At 46.4% G+C, this 23,915-nt stretch overlaps 1 protein-coding gene across 1 annotated transcript in view; it reads right to left on the bottom strand.

Moving 5' to 3' along the window:
* The window catches only part of PAPPA (pappalysin 1), a 177,764-nt gene that overhangs the window by 38,048 nt on the left and 115,801 nt on the right, over positions 1-23,915 (bottom strand). Inside the window, exons 11-14 of the mRNA XM_059828870.1 lie at positions 15,248-15,361; positions 14,704-14,839; positions 10,839-11,052; positions 1,357-1,525 (exon numbers count right to left, since the gene is read on the bottom strand). Coding sequence (XP_059684853.1) covers positions 1,357-1,525; positions 10,839-11,052; positions 14,704-14,839; positions 15,248-15,361 — 633 coding nt within the window. The remainder of the gene's footprint in view (positions 1-1,356; positions 1,526-10,838; positions 11,053-14,703; positions 14,840-15,247; positions 15,362-23,915) is intronic.

Below are 23,915 nucleotides of genomic sequence, written 5' to 3'. Positions count from 1 at the left end.
TAGGGGTGCTAAAATCCTCCACTCCTCTCATATGAGTCCGATCAAGGCTCTGAAACCAAACTTCTCAGAGCAAAACCATATACAGTTGGCTGAGCCTCCCCAAAAGGTACTTCTTGCATTTAAGTAACACGGCGCTGGTGAAACATGTTTAGGCTGTTTGATTTGGTTTGGGATTCCGGTGTGCTCAATGTACAGATCCCTTCCAACTCATTCCTGGTTCAGCCATTCAGGCTCGTTTGAGAACTTGTTTTCTGTTCTGTAAAAATGCTCAGCTGGAGCTGGGGTTCTGGTGCTGATGCCAATTAGGATGGAAGAGGCCCAGCTCGCGGGGTCCTGTATTTGTTTTGTAATTGAGTTGAAAGGGCTGACTCATTCCCCTCCGCTCTGTCTCCCCCCTCTGCGAGCTGATGAAGAACACAGTATTTCACAAACACAGACAGGCTGCTGAGCGCGGCTGCCTGCCCCCAGCCCTCCCCGGCCCCAGATGTGTGTGCTGCCCCGACAACACGCGAGAAGGTGCCGATGGGGGAAACCATCCCCACGTCACGCTCACGGGATCCAACAGCGTTCGAGATGAGAGCACAAAGCGGGGTGCCTGCTCTGCACCCACATATCCCGCGCACCCTGCTCCCAGCGGCGTGCCGAGGCTGGGCCATGCTGCGCATACACCTTGTCCACCTCCCCCAGCACAAAGGACCTGCATTTTTTTGTTGTTTAAAGAAATAGATAGTTTTCCTCAATAACCCACTCACTGCATCAAGACATGCTGCTTTGGTAGGACTGGATTCTTAACGCATGGCTTAGAGAAGACGAGGAGCACTCCCTGGCCCACTGGGGGAGGTTTTCGGTGCTTTGTTTGGAAGGAGAAAGGTTTGGGTGCTTTTTCCACTCCCTTGATACCGTGCATTTCTGCAGCGTCAGGGTGTGGTTGGGAGCAGATGGACTGAAACACTGCAAAGGCGTTAAGACATTGTTAGCCTCAACCCGAGGAATAAAAATGAGGTATTTTGCCCAGAAACTGGTTGTGCAAAAAACCAAACACCCCACCCCAAAAAAAACAACCCAAGAAACACTGTTTGGCTGAGTAGAGTCAGTGAGATCAGAGAAGGCCTGAACACACGTTTAAACCTTTTGGGTTGAAAATTTCTAAATTTGGGGAGCATCCGAGCTTTGCTCACTATCAGTACCTCTTCCTACAGAGTCAGATGGCTCCTATTCTGATGGGATGTATTCGGATAAGGTCTTGTCCCAAGGCTGAGCTTATATTTTGGGTTTTAGGCTGGGTTATTTCTCAATTTCTCCCCGTCTGTTTGCTCAGCCCTGTCTTGTGGGTCATACAAAAGCAGCAGAACAAACCTGGCTCTTGCTGAGATCATCGTCTCGCTGGACTTGCAAAATGTAGCCTGTCTTGCAGCTCACGTTGCACTGGGCACCGTTGTACCACCCGCCACCGGTGCAGTTCAGCAGCGCGTTCTCGATCTCCAGCTTTTGGCAGTCGGTGGCTTCACAGGAGTAGTGGACGCAGCTAGGCAGGAGACAAGGAGTGGAATTTTTATTCAATTAATTTAATCCATTCCACAAAAGCAAGCGTGTCTGACCGACAAACTCATCACTTGTCAGGCAGCAGGTACACAGGCTGCGTACTGAACCCGACTCGGCAAAGGGCTCCTCACCAACAAGCACACTCTCTAGTTGTGTCTTCCAAAGGACAGGGACAGCGGTAATGGTGATGACAATGAAAGCAAATTGCAGGTCTTGTGGCAAAAGGGAAGAGCCTGCCAATTCTGCAGAATTACTTTCTGTTCTGCAATATTCAACTGCACTGTGGCCTTCCCACTCCTGTACCAACTTGCATCCATCCAACCCTGCCACCAGAGCACTCCCCCTTCAAAAGCAGTCCTTGCGCCCCACCCAATTTTAGATCTCTGCTGAATTCAGGAGTGCCTGATATTGCTAGTGATAAGTGTGCGCATATGTACGTGTGAGGAGGGGGTTCTGTGATAGACACTCTTATCTTTGAGAAACTCAATTGAAATCAACACATTCATTTTGTTCCACTTCACGAGGAACACCAAACATCAGCTGTGTAGCTGTGTTGATAAGCTCTTATCAAGCTCAGCAGCATGCTGTCATTTCAGATCTCTCCTGTTGCTGTCCTGCCATCCATAAAATGTTTCCCCGGATGGAAACTGTCTGCTCTCCCTACAGTAAATTATTGTAACATCTAGCACAACTTGTAAAAAGAGGTTTTTGTTTGATTTTTGTACACACAGAGATGTCTGGTTGACACAAAATCTTTCACCATCTCTGATGACCTGAGTCAAACATTATAGCACACGTTCAAATGTGAATATGGGGCAGTCCCTCAGCTAAAGGGCAATGAAAATGCTGAGAGTCTTAAAGCATGAGGCTACACTTAGACTGGATACAAGGAAGAAATCTTTTCGATGAGGGTGGTGAAACACTGGCCCAGGTTGCCCGGAGAGGTGGTAGATGCCCCATCCCTGGGAATGTTCAAGGTCAGGCTGGACGAGGCTCTGAGCAACCTGATCTACTTGAAGATGTCCCTGCTCGCTGCAGGGGGGTTGGACTAGGTGACCTTTAAAGGTCCCTTCCAACCCAAACCATTCTGTGATTCTCTGATTCTACGTGCAAAGACATTTTGCTGGATTAGAGACAAAATTTCTGGGGTTAAGGATTCCTACAAGGTGATATGCCTCTGCTGAAAATTAAAATGAATTTAAATTAAATACAGTTAAACTAATTCTGAGGAGGGAAAACCTTGACTTATTTTACCATCTACCTGAGTAGGGAAGAACCTGAAACACAGAAAGTTATAGAAAGAAGGGAAAGCAATGCATCAATACACATATTTTGAAATCAATTACAAGCAATTCCCACCTCCTAGAAAAAGGGTTAACAGCCACCAAAACCCCAACCACCTTAGTAAGCACAGGACTTAGCATGTACATGGTGTTTTGCTGTGTTCAAAGCACTGTGCAGACATTATCTAATTAATTTTCATGACACCCCTGTGAGACACCTGGGCTGGTATTGTTATCCCCATGTTACTGATAGAGAAGCACATCTGCACATGTCTCTACTGAGCTTTAGATCAGATTAAACGACAGTATTATGTACCTCCACAACTCATTTCTCTGTCCCAGGCTACTGCTATATGGGAAGTGCCCGCTGCTTGTAATTTAAGGTTGCTTGTTCAGTAGCGGCCCTTCCCCGGAGTGCGATGAGCCATAAACAATTTCTACCTTCAGAAAGATCTTATTTCCTCATTGTGCACAAAGTATTGCCGCTGACAGGACTGAGGAAGGAGAATTCCACCTCTGTGTTGGCCAACTCGATACCCTTGTATGCAACAAACAGCGCCCTGTCTATCAGCACTACAACTGTGATGCTCATTACTTCTGCAGAATGGATGATCCTCTGCCAGAGCTGACCTACACGGTGTGATCCTGCCTTCAGTAGGATCCCCCCTCCCATACCAAGGGTTTCACACGTGCTTTCCAGTCACAGCCTGACATACAAATTTAAACTGCCATTGATCTCACTTTGCACCGATCAGTAAGACTGTGGATGAGATGGTGGAAGAACAAGTGGACAGTATATCCTAGTGCCCAGGTGGTCTTCTCTTGCAGAGAAATGAGGTGAGGAGAACAGCCATGTGCTGTTCGACGTCTTGTCGAATTCTCCCAACCTGTCCCAGTTTCCCTACCCATGAAGGCTAACTGTCACTTTGCTCCCCTCCATTTTTCAGACGGTGAGGCTGCAATACGCGTTCCTCCCGTGCCAGGGCTCCAGTGACGAGGAGGTTGACTCATTGAGGGAAAAAGCGAGCACCATTGCCAAGCCATTCTCAGAAGTACATGGTGTGAACCTTGACTGCCCATTGCAAAACTCCCGCAAAATCTGAAAACCTTTTTTGCACTGAAGTTGGAAAAATAAAATAATAGCAGACCTATTTCATTTAATATCTTACATGATTCAATGTGCTACACATCAATGCAGCACTGGATTCAGCCTTGAATGGCTTCAGAGGGAAGGATGAGCCTAAGAAAACCTCTGCAATTTGCACAAAGGGAAATCTGGAGGAACGTCATCGCAGTAAGTGGCATCGCTTTTCATTTCCATCAATGTAAAGGAGAAAAAGGATCTGGTTCCTTGAGTTCATATCAGGACACCAGATGAGCAAGCCTGGGCTTAAAAGTCCTACAGAACTGAAACGCCACAGACAAAAGCATTAAGAAACACTTATTGTGATGTTCTTCTTTCTGTTTACAAGTCCCCTTGTGGTCTTCTTAAATGGCCAGGGAACATTTTTAGCCACCCCCTCCAGGCTCCAGATTATGCCTCGGTTAGCAGATCATCTGGGCAGCGCTCTCTGTCTGTAACTCTATATGAATGACTTCAGTGACAAACAATACAACCATTCACTTTTTGTAAAAAAACAACCACTGCCACCAAATGTTTCCAATTTAAATATTTCTGGTTCTCTAGCTACTGGTTCCAATTTGGTATCAGCTACTGTCAGCCGTAAATCCCAATGAATTTTGAAGTCACGATCCTGAATTGAGTCCTGCAAATGCAGAATTAAGAAGGAGAAATTGGTATCTCCAAGTAGGAAGTTTAGACAAAGGACCCATCACATCCGTATTACAAAATTGTGGGTTCCAGAAGCTCTTGCATGGGTCCTGCCATTTAACAGTGGTTAATCATCACATGCTCCAGAAACTATGCATTCCTTGGGAAAGAAAGAATATAGAGTATCTGAGAATGAAAACCTGGCATGGGACAGCTTATCCCATTTTCTTGCAATCAAAATTGGGTGATTTAATCAAAACTGCCAATTTCAAATAATCCCTGGTCTATCCTAACTCCCCAAATGCACCTGGGAATTTCTTCCCAGAGTATGAGCTGGTCTGGATGAAAGCTATGCAAGGGACCCAAGGACCACTCTAACGATTTACTGATACAAATGTAATGAACAAGTGTCGGTGCCTGGGATATTCCCTGACAGTGTTTATTTTACTAGCTCCACCTCAGGATTCACCTGTTCCTGTTCTTGCCCTGGTAGCGTATGATTGCCTAAAGCAACATTTTCACACCAAGCTGGGTACAAGGAGCGGTGCGCTTCTTGCACACTTTTCACTGTTCGCAGCGTGTTAAAAATACAGACCAAGGCAGAGCATTTCAATGATGTAAAAAGCCCTGAACTGAGTTAGCTTCACGTGTAGGCTGAAGTTCTGAGCCAGTTCTTACTTTATTCAAATCCATTCTGCCCATCCCTAATCTAAATGAGCTCAGTCATTAGCCTCTAAATCTTTATTTCTCTGTGCCAATATTGGCCCCAATTCAGCAAGGCACTTAAATATGTGCTTAACCTCAAAAGCACAGTTAAGTCCCACTGATAGATTTGACTACAGGGGGATGTAAGCAAACAGCTAAGGGCTTTGCTAAATTGGGGTCTTAGTGACACAATCCTAGAAACATTTGTATTTTAACATGTTTATAGAGAATTGTAACAATTAAGCGGAACTCTTCCTTCCTCACATAAAAACAATCCAGGACTTCCTCTTTCGAAAAGCTTACAGCAGCCAAACTTTCTTTTCCTAACCCTGGGGTCAACCACTTTTCCAAGAACTCATCTTAACATAGTGCCCTAATTGTTTGCTTCCTTCACGATAGCTCTGGCACATATATGTGCATAGGTGAGCATAAAAGCTCATGGTATAAACTCGTTATGAGAAGAGCCACAACATTATCTATTGTACACCGGAAAAACTTCCTTTTCCACAGTTCAGGCCAGCATGGGCTGCAGATCTGAAGCATACTTTGGTTTTGTTCTACGCCACCGTACGTACAACTCACACAGAGGTAACCTTCTGAGGGTGTTTCTAACAGATTTATCCTTACAGTGGGTTTGTCTTTGCCCAGGGAGGTGTTGGAGTCACCATCACTGGAGGTGTTCAAAAACCGTGTAGACGTGCCACTGCAGGACATGGTTTAGTGGGCATGGGGGTGTTGGGTTGATGGTTGGACTTGATCTTAAAGGTCTTTTCCAACCTTAATGATTCTGTGATTCTGTCTTCTTTGTAGAGTTTCCCCTAAAGGCAAGAGCCTCTCTAATCCAAACATATGTGCACTATATTGAAAAGCAAAGGCTGCTAGCCACATTCCTTGTTGTAGAAATAAAAAAGTATGAACTGCAAAGATGGCAATGAATTTGTCTTCTTCAATCTTCAGCTAAAACACATTGGTCTCCTTGTACTAACACAAAATCTCACAGAACATCTCCCCGAATCCTTGGGGCTCAGTGGGGACTGGTGAACCCGCGCTGACCGTGCCGCTGGAAGAAGGATCAAGCCCTTTCCTTTCAGGTGTTTGCCGTCAAATCTGGTCCATGAGAGTAACCCAAAGAGCGGCATCACCCTTCAGCAATCTCACTCCCATACCGTTGGGCCTGACTCCTATAACAATCACAGCAAAACCTTAGGTCAAACCAATAGGGTCAGGAATGCGGATGAACCCAGAGATTTACAGAAAAAACTTGATCCAACCCCAGGTAAGGTGTGGAGGAAGGAGAGGCACGAGCCAGCACATCCCCACCGCTGTCCCCACCACTGGCAGGGCAACATTCTCCCTGGGGACCGGCTCTGCCTTCAGCCTGCCTGCACCCCGCTGTGTGCGATATTCCTGCCTGGGGGGGTCCATATTGAACCGATAATGCTCTCAAAGCCCCTTTGCCCTGCCAGCCTGGAAGCGGGGCCGTGTGCCTGGGCGTTAGCAGCCCTGCGGGTCTCCCTGCCAGAGTCTGTCCAGGCAAACAAAGAAAACGCATCGCCTTCCACTTTAATAAAAGCCAAATGATGCCGTTTGCCAATTACCAAAATGGGGCGAAGGTTAAAAACCCATTGAATTATAACACATGTCACAGACCAAAGCTTCTATGATTAACAGTTCTGTGAGAAATTCATTAATTTCACCAGAAGCAAGCTGACAGAGATTGCGCTTAATGACAGAACGCAGGGCAGGGGAAAGGCAGCTGAATCAGGAAAGAGAAAGCTGCATTAAATCACAAAAAAAAAAAGAGACGAGGAGACACTTTTCCCCCCCCTCCTTATAAAAAGGAAAAAAAATAACCGGAGTTATAAAGGGCGGTTGCATTTGTTCTGCTGAAGATTTATCTTCATCATTTCTTGTTGGGGAAGCTAACAGCAGGAGAGAACAAGACAAAGAGAAGAGCTGGAGTGGGCTACATCTCCCTGGGACTTGTTTGAGGCAGCAAAGGGCAAAAGCTCGGAGGACGGCTCTCCGCGGAGGCTGGGGCGGGGACAGGCGATGCCGCATTGGCCCGGAGTGGGTCTACAGTGCTGGTCTCCCCCCACGGCTGTCAAACTCCCTGATGTGCGCACTTACAGAGGAAGGTAAACCCCAAATCTTCCCTACGGAAGCAATTTTGCAGCCGTATCATACCAAGATTTAACCAAACAAAGAAAAGGAAGATCTTTTTGCCACACTAACTAGAACGCACAACGTGGGGCATGCACGCCGGAGAGCCATGGGCGGCCAGAGCCCACTGTGGGGCCGGGGAGGCTTGTCTTCCTTACAACTATGGAGGTAACGGAGGATTAGAAAGCTGGAAACGCCTGAAACCCACCATTCTGACAGCTGAACTGGGGTGTCTACCTGGGTTTTCACACCTCCCGCCTGCAGTTTCTGGGAGAGGGGCGAATGGCACCAGGCGGGATGGAGGAGGGGACAGGTCTCGTGAACGCGGCAGGGAAATGCCACCGAAGAAAAGCAGCACTTCACAAGGACTGCCTTGCGAGGGATGGCAGACCCCCAGCTGATGTTTCCTACGGGGTGAAAAGGACAACAACCTGATTTCTGAGGAACCGCTGTCAAAGGCAGCCCCAAGGCACAGGCTTTCTTGCTGCTCGAGTGACTGCGGGGTGCGAAATTATACCTCTGCATCCGCACACCCAATTTCACCGTCCACTCCACGAGGCTAAACAGGAAATAATAAAGGTATAATGATTTGAGCTCTAAAGCACGAGAGAAGACCTAACTAGGCCATTATATCTGGTCTAAGGATGCAGTGTGAAAATAAAGTGTGTCGTTTTTACAGCACATCTCCAGCAGTGAGGTAAACTTTTGCTGAAAACAAAAAAGAGCCTGTGGTCAGCTGCAGCAGAAAAAACAACAACTGGAAAAAATACAACTGGAAAATGCAGAGCTGTTTTTTTTAAACCCTCTATAAATGTCTTCAGAAGGATGGAATGGATTTTCAAAAGAGCTAACGATGACTGAGGGCAACGACCTATAAAGTTCAATGGGACTTTTGCATTTAAGCTCCTTTTTCTCTTTTAAAATATTAACCATAATATGTATTTTAAGAAAGAAGAGTGAGCGCATGTTTTATTTTCAGTTATTAAGTTGTCACTAACCCATGGGAGTGATCCATTCACCCTCAAAATAAAAGCTGTGTTAACTTTTAAGGGCCGATATATTTCTTTTCCCTCACATATTTAAAGTCTGCACCCTTGCCTAGAAGTGTCTGTATCTGGCTATAAATCCTCTCCAACCAAAATAATTCTCCTTGAAGAGAGAGAAATAATATCTCTTGTAGAGAGAAGCCAAAAAGCAGGCAAAAATATCCCTGTTGACCTAAGGAAAATGAAAGCGCTAAAATTGATGCTTACACATAGGAAGGAAAGTTCCTTTAAAAATTAAATAACTAGTTTAAAAATCATATGAGGCAAATGCAACCAGTGGGGAAAGGAGCGAAGGGAAGGATGGGCAGTGTGGGACTGGCCCTCAAAGGGGGTCTGATGGGGAGACCGTGAGCACGGGAGGCAGAAAACCCCCACTCAGCTTCTGAACTGGTTAAGAATCAATTTTAAAAATCCCTCTTTCGATGTTCTCCCTGGATTGGGTAAACTCACAATGGAAAAAGATGGCAGGTGACAGCAAAGGTGGCACCTATTTCCTGGCTGCACAACTTAATGCACAACTTTCTCTACATCTTGGATACCTGAACTGCTTCGAGTTTCCTGTACAGAAGAAGAAGAAGGCGTATATGGTCACCCCAAACGACGCCACGCGAGGCAAATTGGAGATTTTCCACTACAGCACTGTCATCAATGGAAAAAATCCCACTGATTTCAACTGGCTTTGGATCAGGGCTTTATTGCAGAGAGTTTCTAGTTCCTTGACTGACATGGGAAACTTTAACGCTCAATCCAGCGTTTGTAACCTGCAAGACCCAAAACGTTACTTTGAACGAGCGAGGCTCTGGCGGAGGTTTTTGAGAACAAGGGGCTGAGATGGGTCAGCGCATCGTGAAAACAAAACCGTGCAAAAAAAGAAATCAAGAAGGAAAAAAAAAATGAGGCAAACGGTGGGTGATTCTTCTGCAAGAGATTTCTAAAGGTTAGTTTGCTGGGCTGCAGAGGCTCACTGAAGCTTTGCCTAAGGGGAATGCATTTTTTATTAAGGAAATAACTTTCTAAACACTTCTAATTTCATAAGTGAACAAATGGTTCAATTCCTACTGAAAAGTTGAGAGGCAGGAACGCGGTCCTGCGTCTCAGCCCTCTCGAGCTCCCTGTCGCTTCTCACCGTCTCCTTCCAGTGGGTCTTTCTCGCTCTTTTTCTGTCCCGCTCCTGCACTGGGATTTGGCCAAACTTCCACAACCAGCCTTCTCATCCGAAACTCGATCCTGCTGTCTTTGGGCCTCTGAATTTATACAACCTATTGCACAGAATGATCAGACTCCTTGAATCTAGGTCAGAACACACTGACTGGATTGATTTAGCTATAGATATACTCCTTTTTTTTTTTTTTTTTTAAATTTTATTTTCCCTTCCCTCTCCCCCTTCTCACCCTCCTGCCTTTCCTGGAATAAAAGCAGGTCCTAAAAACAAGCCAGAACATTATCAAAAAGCCTGACAGCTTGCTTAGGAGGCTGAGCAGAGGTTTGCTGGGATATGCAACTTGTTTTACTATTGCTGCCGCTATGGTATGACGACTGCTCACAACTTTGAATTCACAAAGGGGAAAAAAAAAATGATTCTTTCAGGGGTTTTGCTAAATTCTCCCCTCTTCTTTTCACTGCTTCGCTGAAAGGCTCCATGAAGCTGCCGGACCAGAGGCCACGAAAGGTCACAATCTCTGTGGGATGCTGTAAAGCAGAGACTGAGAGGGGTTGGTGGTGATCTATTGATGTGTCTGTAATAACAACAAGAATAAAACGGTAGCCATAAACCTTTCATCCTGGGGGGTCCCACAGAGCTTTTCAAAACGTGGGCCTGATCCGGAGAGGTACTGAGGGCCCTTCCCCAGCCATAAAAGCACCACGAATGCTGGTGGCCAAGCACCCGCCGCATGGGGCCGAGCACCTTGCAGGATCCGGCCCCGCCGGGGCACAAGCATCACTTTGTCTCCGCGCGACCGCTTCCGTGGGAGGTCCCTGTGGCACTTCAGCAGCACAAAGCTGTTTAGATGGAGGCTGGCATGTGAGCGGTGAAAACGATGCCGTACTGGGGAACGTATGGAGAGTTAACTGGCCCCAATTCCAAGCTTGGGATAAAGGTGGGAGGAGAAAGGAAGAGGAAATAATTCACTAACAGTATCCCATGCGGGTTAAATGTCCCATCCATCCTGATCAATGAGAACACTGCCGGTTTTTTACCAGCGACACAAAAGGGTCAGCAGGGTTCAGCTGCTGTGCCCCTCCTGCCTCCTCCTGACCCCCGGCGCAGGCGGGCGGCGCGGGGGGCGGTGGGTGGCGAGGCAGAAGGAAGCAAGCTGACAGGCTCACCTCTGCTCCGCCGGGCTGTAGGTCTGTCCTCGCTGGCAGCTGCTGATGGTGATGGGGTCGAAGTTGTGGAAGGAACGCAGGGCCACCCCGGAGATAGCCACAAACTGGGAGCTGAAGCTAATGAGGACAGCCTGGGTGTGATAAAAAGGGTGACTGAGGTCATGGATGACGGGGATAATCAGGGGATTGTTCCTGCAGCTCAGGACGTGGACACCTGCCAGAGGAGAGACAAGATCAGAGGAAGGGTCAGACTTAACACAATCGCTTCCCAAAGCCGTGGGCACTTCAGAAGCATTTCACCCATAGGAACGGCCCTATAGAGCTGAAAAGTTATGGTAAGCTGCCTGGAGGGGCTTCCCAAATCGCTCCGGAGAGCTTAGCAGAGAAGTATATCCCTCCAGACAGCTGAAGAAAGGCTGCCATTCTCTCCGTGAGCGCGGCAGGCTCTCAGAGCAGTTTCTTTACACCACAGCTACATTTCTATTGTGCTCTGTTAAATCAGGAGCAAGCATCACGGAGGAAGCGGAGTCGCACTATTGTAAAACCGGTCTGAGGGGACAGTTGGAGCCTTTGTACCGCGCACGGAATGGTGCTGGCAGGCTGGGTGGCTTTGTGCACCGTCGGCAGTGCACCAGTGGCTTGCTTGTAGCTGTGCATGTCATTAGCACTCAAACTTAAATTTTTTTGCATGCGTTCTATGCCAAATGTGCCCAGTTTTTCCCTTTTTTTTGGATGGTTTTCAGGTTTGGGGTATCTTGCTCTTCGCTAAAAAGGGCAAAGATGATCCTGGAGAGAGAAACAAGGGTGAGGGACCCACTCAGGATTTTACAGATGACCTCCTTTCAGAAGAAAATATTTGTGTCTCAGGAAAATAAAAGCGTCTCAAGAGGTGAAGGTGCACAGAAGCACCAGAGAGGTGACAAGGAGACTTCTTAATCCCTTTTCTTCAGCAGAGAAGGCACTCAGTGAGAGTTGGGAAGAAATTCTCACCTTCAAAGTAGATGCAACCTGAATTCACACGGGCCAAATCCATCTCGGGGGTAACTCAAAGGACAGACAGCTGTCGGCTGGCCTCAAAATTCATTAATTGAGATTCACGGCCTGACGACTGACTGCAAGGCTCTGCCTCGGCGGCTCCGTGGCATCGCTCCGAGGATCAGCTTGGCTCCAGCTCCATTCGCTTCACTGGAGCTCCCCCAGCAATGGCTTTGGCCCAGGCCATTTGGCTACCCTGACACACTTACGAATTTGAAAATAAAATAAATTCTATTTGCATGTTTAACTGGCTCAGGGATTTCTATTATTATTATTTTTTCCAGTTCAGGTTTCTCGACTCAAAAGGGAAGGAATAAAAAAAGTTTTCATTTTTCTCCTTAGAAAGTGATTTCCTGTGAATTAAGACAGACTTCTGACCACTCTCTTTAAACATCTATCTCCCACTCTCTACTTTAAGAAAAAAATCTTCCTGTAATAAAAAAAATAAAATAAAAAAGGAAACCTCTTTTTGTTTTGGTCTTTACCTGACCCTGAAATAACCTCCCTGTCTACTTGCCTCCCACAGGTCTTTTGATATCAGCTCCTTGTGGAACGGTGCACGTTTCTCACTTACAAACAGGTGCAGTTAATACTCAAAATCCCGGGTTCCCAAATTCCTCGGAAGTTTCTGCCTTCTCTGATGGAAAGCCAAGAAAGACCTTATGGTATGAGGCTGTTTATTCACTTCAATTTCATTCCTCGCACTCAGGTGGTGTCCACAACAAAACAGACCCTCAGAGCTGCACTGCAGTTGCTGATGCTTTCTGACCCCGACAAGGTAAACGGGGCTGAAGAGGTCAGGTTCATTAAACTGTCCTGCCTTCCTTAGCAAAAAACCACTCGAGGCAGCACAGGTGCCCATGGCAGGGGAGTTAGAGCTGTCTCCATGCTCGTCCCTGTTTCCGTAGCTCTGTATTCACCTATTCAATCCTCGACAGCCCTTGCAAAGTACCCAGCGGCTGAGCCCCGTGTCTACAATCGTTCTGAACTAACAGCGCTGCGGTGTTTGGCATCCCAACCCCTCCATCTCCTCCTGAGACTCAGAAGCAGCTTCTCATTATTTTCTGGGAGTCCACATGGTAAAAACGTACTCCCATCAAGGTGGGAAACTGCACTTCTGGCCAGACTGCATTTTGCTCATGGGAGTGTCTTTAGCACACTGAGGACTGATCAAGCTTTAAATTATCGCTGCTTCCTTTTGGACGTACTTTTAGTTTGCCACTGACTTCTGCTTAAGGCTGGCTGACCGTCTGCAGTCAATCCTGCACCCAGTGCACGCCAAAGTTTGCATCGCAGCTGCAGCTTCTAGCTTGCCACGGTGATAGTTCCAACACATCAAATACAATATCCAGGAAAAGGACTTAATGCTGCACCCAGATCTCAGATAATACAGGGATTGGGAGCCCTGCCTGAGTGAGAACTGCTGGGTAGCCTACCTCCACCTCTCCTCTGCTCCAGGCCAGCCTCTTCTGAAAAGGTCAGAGGGGCTTTTCCATGATGGAGTCAGCATTTCAGCTGTGAAGATCTCCAGGCGTCAGTCTGAGCCATGCCAAACTCGTGTTGCAACTTCATCGAGGATTTCAAAACCTAACCCTCGGCTTCCTCTTTGCTCCTTTTTCTTGTTCTCTTTCTCTCACAATCTGTCTGTCTGTCTCTATAAAATGTCGCATTAAGTATTTGTTGGCATGCTTGTGTCTCCATCTTTTATTTCTCAGAGGGAAAGAGCTATGTGCTACTGTTTTGCGAAAGGAGGAGAGTAAGACTAATCCAGGGGCTCTGGCAAACTGGGAGCTATCCTGACTCAACCTGCACAAATTGCTAAGAATTTCAGTTTGTTCTCAGACAACAGACACCACACATACTTTCTTCCTTTTCCTCCACGCCCCACCAAATTATATATTGCCCTGGACAGTCATCCAACATGTGTCACTTGTGTGTCCCTTCTCCTTCTCATCACTAGTAGGAAGTTCATTTGTGTTTCAGCTTGTCAAAATTGCAAAGTTATGGTAAACCAGAAAGCTGGGGGGGGTGGGGTGGTTATGTTTCCTTAAAAACTGGATGACACGGCCAGCTTTATTCCCAGTGGGAAAAAGGGCAGGGGACAGCTGGAAAGGGATTATGCAAGTCCTACCCTGACACGGAGTTGGGAGCTAGGGCGAGGTCTTTGGTCCTGGACTGTAAATGCAGCCAGAATCGATTCACCAGACACAACTTTCCCAGGTTGAGACCTCTGCCCAAGGTAGAGACAAAAACGCTCTGTCCTGGGACTTCAACACAACAGGCAGGTCCACAGCCTCTGTCAGGCACATCTGCTTGAGGCCGTGCAAGCAGCCCACAAGGGCCCTGGAGTTAGACCTTCATCAAAGCTGAAATACTTCACATGAAAAATTTTGGCCATTAAATAGCTGTGGAAACCTCCCTGCAAGCAGGACTAGAGATCTGCCCAACTGCACCTTGCGAAGCAGAAGCGTTCGCTGCACCAGCTGGTGCAGGTGCCTCACTCCCTACTACCAGCAGTTCATCTGTATCACTGTCAATGTCTCTCCAGGGAGGTGCTGGGCGTGAAGCATTGAAATAGGGCTTATTTTAGTGACTAACGAGGAACTAATCACTTCCGAAAACATTGGGAACATGCACGGAGAAATGTCTGCATAAAATGATACATCATTTTCAACAAAGTCTAGTCAAAGTCAGGTCTTGGAGCATTAAGCAAGCACTTTTTTTGTCTGCTCCTGGAAAAACCGAGCAGGAGTATTGGTCAGTTTGTGAATGGGGGTACCAACAGATTAAGCAAGAAATAAAGAGGGAGTTGAATAAAACACAATCTTACCAAGATCATGGCTTTGCTCTTTGGTGTCAAACAGCTGCACACCAATGGTCTCCTGCTTCTGATCCAGGTAATAGGTCCCATCAGTGACCAAGTGAACTAGGACTGCCGCAGCCACCATAGGCTGGGAAAAATAAGCCTGGGAAAACAAAAGCCCCACAAAGGCTGAGGTGGAGAAGTGTGGTGGGCCTTAAAAAACCCCCAGCGTCAGTGCAGGACTTTTAAAATAACAATTCCCATCCCAGGTCACACAGAAGTCTTCCCTTCCAATCTCTCCTACACAAACTAGATAAACTCGAGTCAAACAGCCCCGCAGCTGGAGGCTGTAAGCTCTCAGAAATTCAATAGCCTTGTCACAGGAGGGGACTTCACCACTGACTCTCTAGACAGTGCTCAGAGACTTTGTTTTGCTATTTTGCATTAAATGCACTTCAAAGAAAGGAGCAGCTTGGCCCTGGGAAGGCTGTCCCATGATATTTTGCCTGTTGGAGATAGTTTGTACAGGCAGGCAAAGAGGAGACTTCTGAATGACATGTGCACTTCCTACCTTCAGCCAGAAAACGGTCTGTGTCATGTGGGAGTACTGGAAGTTGGCCGTGCAGGGATACCAGGCATACTGAGAGACACCATCATTCAAGTCAATTACCTTAGTTCGACACATCTGCAGGAGAAAAAAGAAACACCAAAACAGACGGAGAGGACAGTAAGGAAGGATTATGACTGTTTAAAGCGGGGAAAAAAGTCCAGGTGCACTGCCAGAATAAAATAATACACAATAATGATGTTTCTAAATACCATGAGAGCATTCAAAAGTTAAGTTTCCAGGTCCTCCACCTCAGTAAGAAAAACTGAAACATGAAAAGGAGCTAAAGACTCGCAGCAGCTGGATGGCAGCCAACAGTTTCCTTTGGTACGAGGTCTTTGACAGCATTCAGAACAACTTTGCTCCTACCCAAACGGACCGCGACTCTTCCCACTGGAGTCAAAGTGACGATGGTTTCTGAGCGTACCAACTCACAGCACAGACAGCCTGCAGACGCTCTCCACAGTACTCAAGCAATGCCCTACTTAAACCTGCACGTTACTGTAACCCCAGGGAAGCCACAGATGGCCATGTAAACTTGGAAGCAAGTGTAGCCAGGAAAGTCCTGTCTCTACAACCCAATTTAAGCAAACTAGTTTCTTGTTTTGTCAACTAGGTTCTGCAAGTGGAATCACCTTCTTCCTACACCTACAGCACTTTCCATGGCAGGCTGCAGTGGAATTATAAGCACACTGCTCTTTTCAGTAAAGAACAAGTAGATGAATCCCAAGTGCTGGCATGGATGAAAAGCTCAAAGAAGAAAATGCCTGAACTTAAGTACCAGAGAGCCTTGCAGTGCTGTCAGTATGTAAGATGTGAAAAGGAAGCTGCAAGAAATGGTAGGATTTACCCTGAAACCACACTGCTCAGGGAAGCTGCTTCAAAAAAGGAACACGCATGACCATAGCCTTCATTCCCCGAATACGAAGGAGGAAGGACATGTCCACCATGCAAAAGGCTACAACTGCATTAGAAGGATGCTTCCAGCTGAGGCTCTCGGAGCATCTGAAGGGTACCTGGTAAGATTCACCACGCTGTGGTGAACTCAGTGACTGTCATTACCAGAGGCGTGGGGATAGAGGGAATTCCTTGTGGGCACACGGGGTAGTGGCAACGGAGCTGCGACCGTAACCCAAGAGGCCAGACCACCTCCAGCAGCTGTGCTAGCCACAGGAGAGCCTAGGACTGATCGCACAGAGCACCTGCGCTAGGTGCTAACTGGAGCCACGTACTCCTGGGGACACTACTAGATTTCCTTCCAAGACCAGAGCCTGAACTGAGCAATCAGGTGGTGATGTGCTGTCAGTAAAACTGTTCTCATAAGCAATTTCCCTGATTATTAAAACAAAAAGAAAACTCTGAAGTGAAACAAGAGAATTAACAGAGATGTTTTTAACCATTCAAAATCCTATGCCCACTTGGTAATTACGCATGGAACTGCCCTCTTGGTCTTGGCAGGCAAAGCCTGGGCAATGCAAAGAGAGCCTGGGATGCCTGGGAATGAGAAACCAGATTGGCTAAAAGTGAGGTAATCACCTCTATAATCTGAGTCCCTCAAGAACCAGCACAGAGGAATCTATGGGCAAAACATAAATCAGCTTTAATGGGCTGGAAGAAGATTTTTAGTTTATTTATTTTTTAAAACAACTGGGACCAAGCTTCATTGAGGCTAGCCAGCGGATAGTGTTACATTTTACAGCAGAGCAAGGCTTTACATAAACTATCTTTGGCATTTGAAATCCAGGCCAGCAATTCGACATGTACCATTTCGCAATTCTCCCTTCTTGCATTTTCAGCAGCCTGTCTCTTGTTGGGAGCATGGTTTTTATTTTAATACCTCTCCAGCTAGGGAATTTATCTTACCCACATCTGCAATTTATATGGTCAGAGAGCTCTTTGACATGAACAAAGGTCTCATTACTTTTATATGATTTTGTTCTTATTCGTACATCTCCTCCTGCTCTATTGGTCCAAAAAGGTGCCTGAAAGAAAGAAAAGTACTGACGTTTGGTGTGTTTTAAGTGCCACTTAATGGATGAGTGAAAACCTGTATTAAGAAATCACCCAGACCTTCACCAGAAGTTTGAATCAAACCCAAAATAAACCCCCGCTGAGGCGGGCTGGAAATCTCTGATAACTTTCGAATGCCTTGTTTGATTTGTGTGCGTGTGTGAACTCTAGCACTTTCTGCTTCTGCCTGAGAATATTAGCAAAAATCTTAACATTGCATAAAGAGCCTGTGTTTGACACACGTGCAGCTGAGGTGTGCAGGCTCGGTAGACTGCTCTGGTTTGAACAGGTTAGATAAGCTTCCTCCCGCTGCGGCTGATCCATCGCTACGCAGACAAGTGTTTCAAAGCAGTCCTGGGGTAAAATGTTCTTTTAGGAGAAAAGTATAATTGAGAGGTGTGGGAACAGTCTAACAGACACGACGTCAGGAGAGGCTACAAGAGCCTCTTCTCCACTAGCTGCTATCTAGTAACCTTAGCTAATGGCAAAAAAGTTCTTTAAGATTTTGTAATAACAATCCCATTGGATAAACAGTCCTTATCACCTACAGCCTCCACCATCTCAATAGGCTCTAACGCACGTCGTAAATACATCACCTTTTCCAATTCTACCCAGTTATTGAGTGTCACACCGCAACTGCAAAGTCTGAGAACCATTTGCTGGGAGAGGCTTTCACACCTCTGCTTTGAAGGCATCCCTAGAAGATGGCAGCAGCACGAAGGCACTTATTACTGCAGTACCACCACTTTTAAGCTACAAGTTCCAGTGGCCTGGAAGACAGAGCATCATCTCTCCTCACGGCTACAAATTCATAGGAATTCACGCTTATGAGAAATAAATTGTTTCCTAACATCCTCCGGTTTGCTACAGTGATGCAAAACAGCAGCTAAAGCACCTGACAGCTGTGGAGGGAAGAAGGGGTAGATGTACTTTTCATTTCAGGGTGTTACCAAACACTAAAGCATTTCCTTTGAAGAATGACGGCATCACACAGGACTCAAACCTTCGCTCACTGGGGCTCATCCAGGTTCTCAGACCCATACAGCAACTGGGATCCACAGGAGCTTAGTATCTGCTCCAAAGTATTCAGGGACTATTTGTGACTACTTACTGGAAGCCCATGTCATACCCCTCCCTAGGAAGCTGCTTTCAATTAAAAGAGCTGATGTCTGTTCCTCTCAGAGGTTCTAATCCAGCTCATCTCCCACCCACACAATCTGTACACAAACATCGAGAGACAGAACGAACAAGGCCAGAGAGCACTGTGGGATCTTCCCACAAGAGGGAATGCCTGGAGGATTCCCTTTGACTGATTTATACAACCTCTTGTCAATCACAGGGACAACATGTTCTTCAAACCGCCTCTCCTGTTTTCCTTCTCTTACTCAAGAGGACCGAGGAATGTGTCAGCAGAAAGGGAAAAGTGATATATTGGGAGCGCTTAGTTCAGTGCCACATCTAAAACGCATTTACTATCGCAATCAACTCCATTTCCCCATAACGTTTTCCTTCAAAGTAATACAGGAAAATTTGCTGAAGAGCAGATTTTGGAAGGCACCCTTGTGAACAATTCCCAGCCACCCCATGACTTCAGGCAATGTTCAGTTGTGTGGATGGGCTCCTGTTGCAGACGAACTACAGGTTAAGGATCACTGATCCTGGGGAGTGGGCACTGGACGAGGTCTCAACCTGACTGTGCCCAGGGCACGGCCCCGTCACAACCTTCCGGGCAGCCCTTGGCTCCTCCAGGCCTGAGGTCCCCCTCCGTAAGACGAGGATGATATTCCCCCACGTCACACGGGTGGGTATCTTGAGGGTAAAAGCCATTAGCCACAAAAAGGTGCTCAGATGTTACAAAGAGAAGGGACAAACAAGCACATACACATGTGAAGGATATACCTCCCCAAAGGAGTGGGCTAAATACAAACAGATGCCATCCCACTCTGGCCTTCCCATCGAGCAAGCACAGCCAGACACCACAGGCTTTGCATACGCTGGTGGTTCTCATCTCTCACATTGTAACATCAAAATAATTCTAAGTGCAGACAGGCAAAGCTGCTATTTAAACTAGGATGCTGCCCTACTCAGCTCTGGCATATGGCTGACGCCGCGGTTGGAGCGGACGTGCCTGTCTGCATGCCCACGGGCGGCTGTAAACAGAGCAAATCTCCAGCGCGCAGATCTGTCTGCTCCCCAAATCCCATCTGCCGTCCCATGGCAGGGCTTCCTCCAGACCACGTCTTCAAGCTAAATATGGCTGCGAAGGGCCACCGCAAGCGCTGGTCCATCGGGCAGCAGGGAGCAACCGCCTTCCGGAGGAGAAGGGTGGAAGTGGTTCTCGTGCCCCAAACGCGAGGCTGCTGCCTCTCCCTCCCTCCTTTTTCCTGGGGCCTGCACTGCTGCCGCTTCTGCCCCGAGACAGACGATGCTGTGAGTTTCTGGGACGAAAGGGGCTATACCCTGTCCCATTTGCAAAACAGCAACCACAGAACAAGCAGGAACAGGATCTACTGGTGAAACCCACAGTACCATCTGTTTGTGGAGAGCACAACATCCTGAGTGAGGTTGTGCAAGTGCACGGAAAGACTCAGGGACTGATAGGAAACCCGTGGAGGCACAAACAGGACACGTTCTGTTGTTTGAAGATCCAGCTAAAGAACAGATTTCAACCATAATAATGAAACCTAATTAATCTACAATTTTTAGCCGACTGCTCTGCAGTATGTTATTTATGTTTAACTCAACACATGCCAGAGAATCCCAACCATGCCATAAGCAGCATTTTAACACATCCCTTACAGATGAAAACTTTCTCTCTCCATTGCCAGACATGGGGGCTGGCAGTCACCCAGACCTTTTATTCTTAAATATGTTATTGTTCTTGCAGACCTAAGGTTAATCTTACCCAAGGATGAGAAACTATGGTGCAGTTGCTAAATATCAGAAAGGTTCCCGCTCGTTTATTGCCCAATATTATAAGGCAGCTTGACTGCCACATGGACACCACCCAGTTTGCCGACTGCAGCACAGACCTCCAATCTGTTCTGAAAGCTGTTGCACTGTTCTTCTCATTTAGGCTGGGAATTGGGTTGGAGTTACAGAAAAAATGAAATTGCCCACATTAGTGAGCACTGAACCATTAAAAAGGCCACCATTTGGGTTACAACAAACACCTCAAAAATCAGCCAATTTCTATGACCATTTCAAACCTCACGAGCCCACAGAGCTCAGATGGAAATTGTACACAAACTGGCCTAACTCAAGGGACGTCAGAAATTTTGCTCTGGGTTTTCTTCTGGGTTCTGGTCAGAAATGCTTAGGACTAGTCTCTTTACTAGTGTTCTGGGTTTGTCCCATCAGAAGATTTGAGTCAACAGTTGTCTGCCCAACTATGAAAGTCAGCACTCGGTCATTTCAGGTTGGCCTCTAAAACTTAAGGAAAGCATTCCAAGTTACTTTTTTCAAACTGGTGCATATATTAAATTTTTTTGCATGCTAACAGTGAGTTTAAAATAGCCTGTTGTTGTAAAATCAAAACCAAAAACCAAAACCGAATCTGAGATTCAGTAGCATAGGTTATAAGCATAAGATGATGAGAGAAAGCTGTGTCCTCCCTCTTTCAACAGCCTTCTTACCTTCTCATCTGCTGCTTCTTCCTCAGCAGCAACTTTCCCTTACCTCTGATGTTCACGAACTGCAGCTTCCACTCCAAACCTCTCCTTGTCCTCTGTGTCTGATAACACAGTTTCACGAAGTTTCGTGCTCTTTGCCTGCTTTTGCCTGGTTTCATTGGGGTACTTAAAGGTCTAGTGGCGAAAGATGAAAAACTGCAGCATGCCCTGCTCCAGGACAAAGGCATGCAGGCAGGTGATCAACAGAAACGCTTTATCAACTGGAAGCTGATAAAACTCCTGGGGTAACACACTGATGCTATATTACTCCCAGATTCAGTTGGCTCAGAAGTAAGAGGAAATCTCATCCGTCAATTTTACCCGTGTAATGAAGAACAGGATTTGGCTGTGGGATTGGGAAGCAGATTACGTTCCTGCAGGACGAAATAAAGCCCTGTTGCCGGTTGCTATTTCCAGTCTCAGCACAGCTCCAGGGTCCCCTTTGAATCTGGAGCAGCCGACGGTGTCCGGACCTTGCAGACTTAGTATTCAATTAGCATGTTACTACAGCTTTCTTAGCACAGAGCCCCAGTTTTCAGCTGAAGGCTTGGCTGGATTTTTTAGTAGTTGGAAAGTGACCTTTATATGTATGAAAACACCGCAGCCGACATGACACGGCATCAATAGTCCGTTTGCAACGTGACATGATGATAAATTCCTCTACTTTACAATAAAAATGATAGTGTTCATTTCCAAAGGGAAATTTCCTTGGGCAGAGCTTTGGATGTAACACAGGGCTGTGACTCAGGAATGAGTGGCAGATGCAAGGGCTATTTTGTTTTGTCACAGAAGTAGGTTTAGTTTCAGGAAAGCGAATAGGAGCTACAGGGATTTCCATTAGATGATGGCCCAGATTGCATGTGTATTCAATGTATGTTATTAACTTTAGCCTTCTCGAAAAATGCAGTTATTTCACTCCCAAAGAGTCTCTATGAACAATATATTTCAATTTTTAAATCATGCAGACCTGCATTCTTTGAGCTTTCCTTTGAATTTCTGTTATCTCCAGATTCAAAGCAAACTTCATTTAAAACCGGTGAGTTCAAATCAAAATCACATAAAGCCATAAACTTCACAAGGTATACCTGAAAAAACTGTAAATCAGTTCTGACTGGCCCTATCCCAAACCCATGTCGGCTTTGACATCCAGCCAGGTGTAATCAAAATAGCTAGGATGCTAGCTGGACCAGTGGAAAAAACAATACGGTGTTTTGATTTTACAACAAAACCCTAACCAGATGATTTTTGCATGGTTCAAAGGATCACCCCAAAGACATCAGTTGAGCCAGGGCCAGAAACTACAGAAAAAGAATGAGAAAAAGAAGAAATAATTGCGCTAATGGGATTTTTCAAGTCAACTTTCACACAAGCCTGCAAGTAAACACCAGTATTTGGAGCTCATGAGCGCAATTTGTATGTGCCCCTGCTTCTTTTGCATTCAGTAATGCACGCTGACAGGGTGCAAAAGCAGGCAATAGCTCCAAGCACACCGCAACGCAGAACACAGTCTCACGTGAAGCACATGAAAGCATAACCGAGCACTTTGCCATGCGCTCCCGTTTATTCATGCCAGAGGTTTGCTGTTTCTTCAACATAGCAGTAGGACATAAAGATGCTGCTCTCAAACAACAGCATCGTCCTCCCCAGCACTGCCAGGATCTCACCTAGGAGGCATAATTCTTAGAATTAGCCCTGAATTGTATTCTGCTATTATGTTCAAGTTCACAAATACATCTACCGGTAGAGACAGCGGCCAAATGCAACCCGCTAGACAGATAGCATAAAGAAACTGTGCTCAAACAAGACCTTATACCTTCCGCTTTGCAAACAGCAGCCTCATTAAAGCTGAAAGACATTTTCAATCCGCAGCAAAAGCTCCTGTCTACAACTTCCACATTGCTGCTCACAAAAGTGTGAAGGCATTATAGACTGATAAGTGCTTTAACAGACTGTATATCCATCCACTGGAGAGCGAGGTTAAACAAATACAGTAGCCAGAACATTATTGTTGGCTGCACACTCGGGTTCCCGAACTGCCTGTCTCTAACTTGAACCAGCTAGGTCCGCTACAGCAAAGCTTGCATATAACTGCGGGCCAAGGCTGGCCGTGGGGGTGCTGCGGCAAAGGAAAACAATCCCATCCCATAAGCTTTTACCCCTGATGAGTAGAGCAAAAGGGTTTTTTTCGTTTTTTTTTTTTTTTCTTTTGACTGCAGCGTTTCATTTGGGAGCAGCTGGCATCAGGAAATCAAACTGTCAAAGGTAGAATGTGCACCACGCTTTAGGAGGATCTTAAATATAGTTTTATTACGGTATTAGTGGATCCGACTCAGTGGACTCATTGTAGTTCTGCTGGTTTGGCAGTCCTGCAAGGCAAAGCAGGATTGGGCTTGTAACATCCCCTCCTCCCTTCCCAAAGCTGGTCCTGTAAATTTGCTTGGACAAAGAAAGCACGCAGCTAGTTAGAGAAAGCCCAAAAGCAATGACAACAAGTCCCTAAAGAACTTCAGCTCAATGGGGAGTTCTCCATCAGAATAACGCACTGGCTGAGGTGGCCAGAGATGCTTAGAAGCACTTGGGCAACATTTCTGATCGGAAGAAAGACAAATAGGAAAAAAATTGTCATGCCTTTTTCAGCTATCAAGGAGGCGAAACCCACAATGCTTTCGTTTCCAGCATGGTAGAAGTAGACCCTACATATCCCTGTACCTAACGCCACCTCCCCTGAACTGCCCCAAGCGCACCCGGGGCACGGCAGTGGCTTCCAAGAGATGTGAGACAAGGCAGGTGCTACCACGAGCTCTGAAGATTGCTCGCTAAGCTTCGCCTGCGGCTGAAGCAAACAGCCGTGCAGTGGTTAATGTCAGCTCTGACCACATGATCACATTCAGGAAAGGTCAAAAGAGTGATTTTTAATTTAAAAACATCTGTGTGTTTAAAGAACAAAACTT

The sequence above is a fragment of the Gavia stellata genome, chromosome 24, assembly GCF_030936135.1.
Source record: "Gavia stellata isolate bGavSte3 chromosome 24, bGavSte3.hap2, whole genome shotgun sequence".
NCBI classification, from domain to species: domain Eukaryota; kingdom Metazoa; phylum Chordata; class Aves; order Gaviiformes; family Gaviidae; genus Gavia; species Gavia stellata.
The sequence above is the reverse complement of the archived record's forward strand: the minus strand, read 5'-3'. Positions and strand labels throughout refer to the sequence as shown.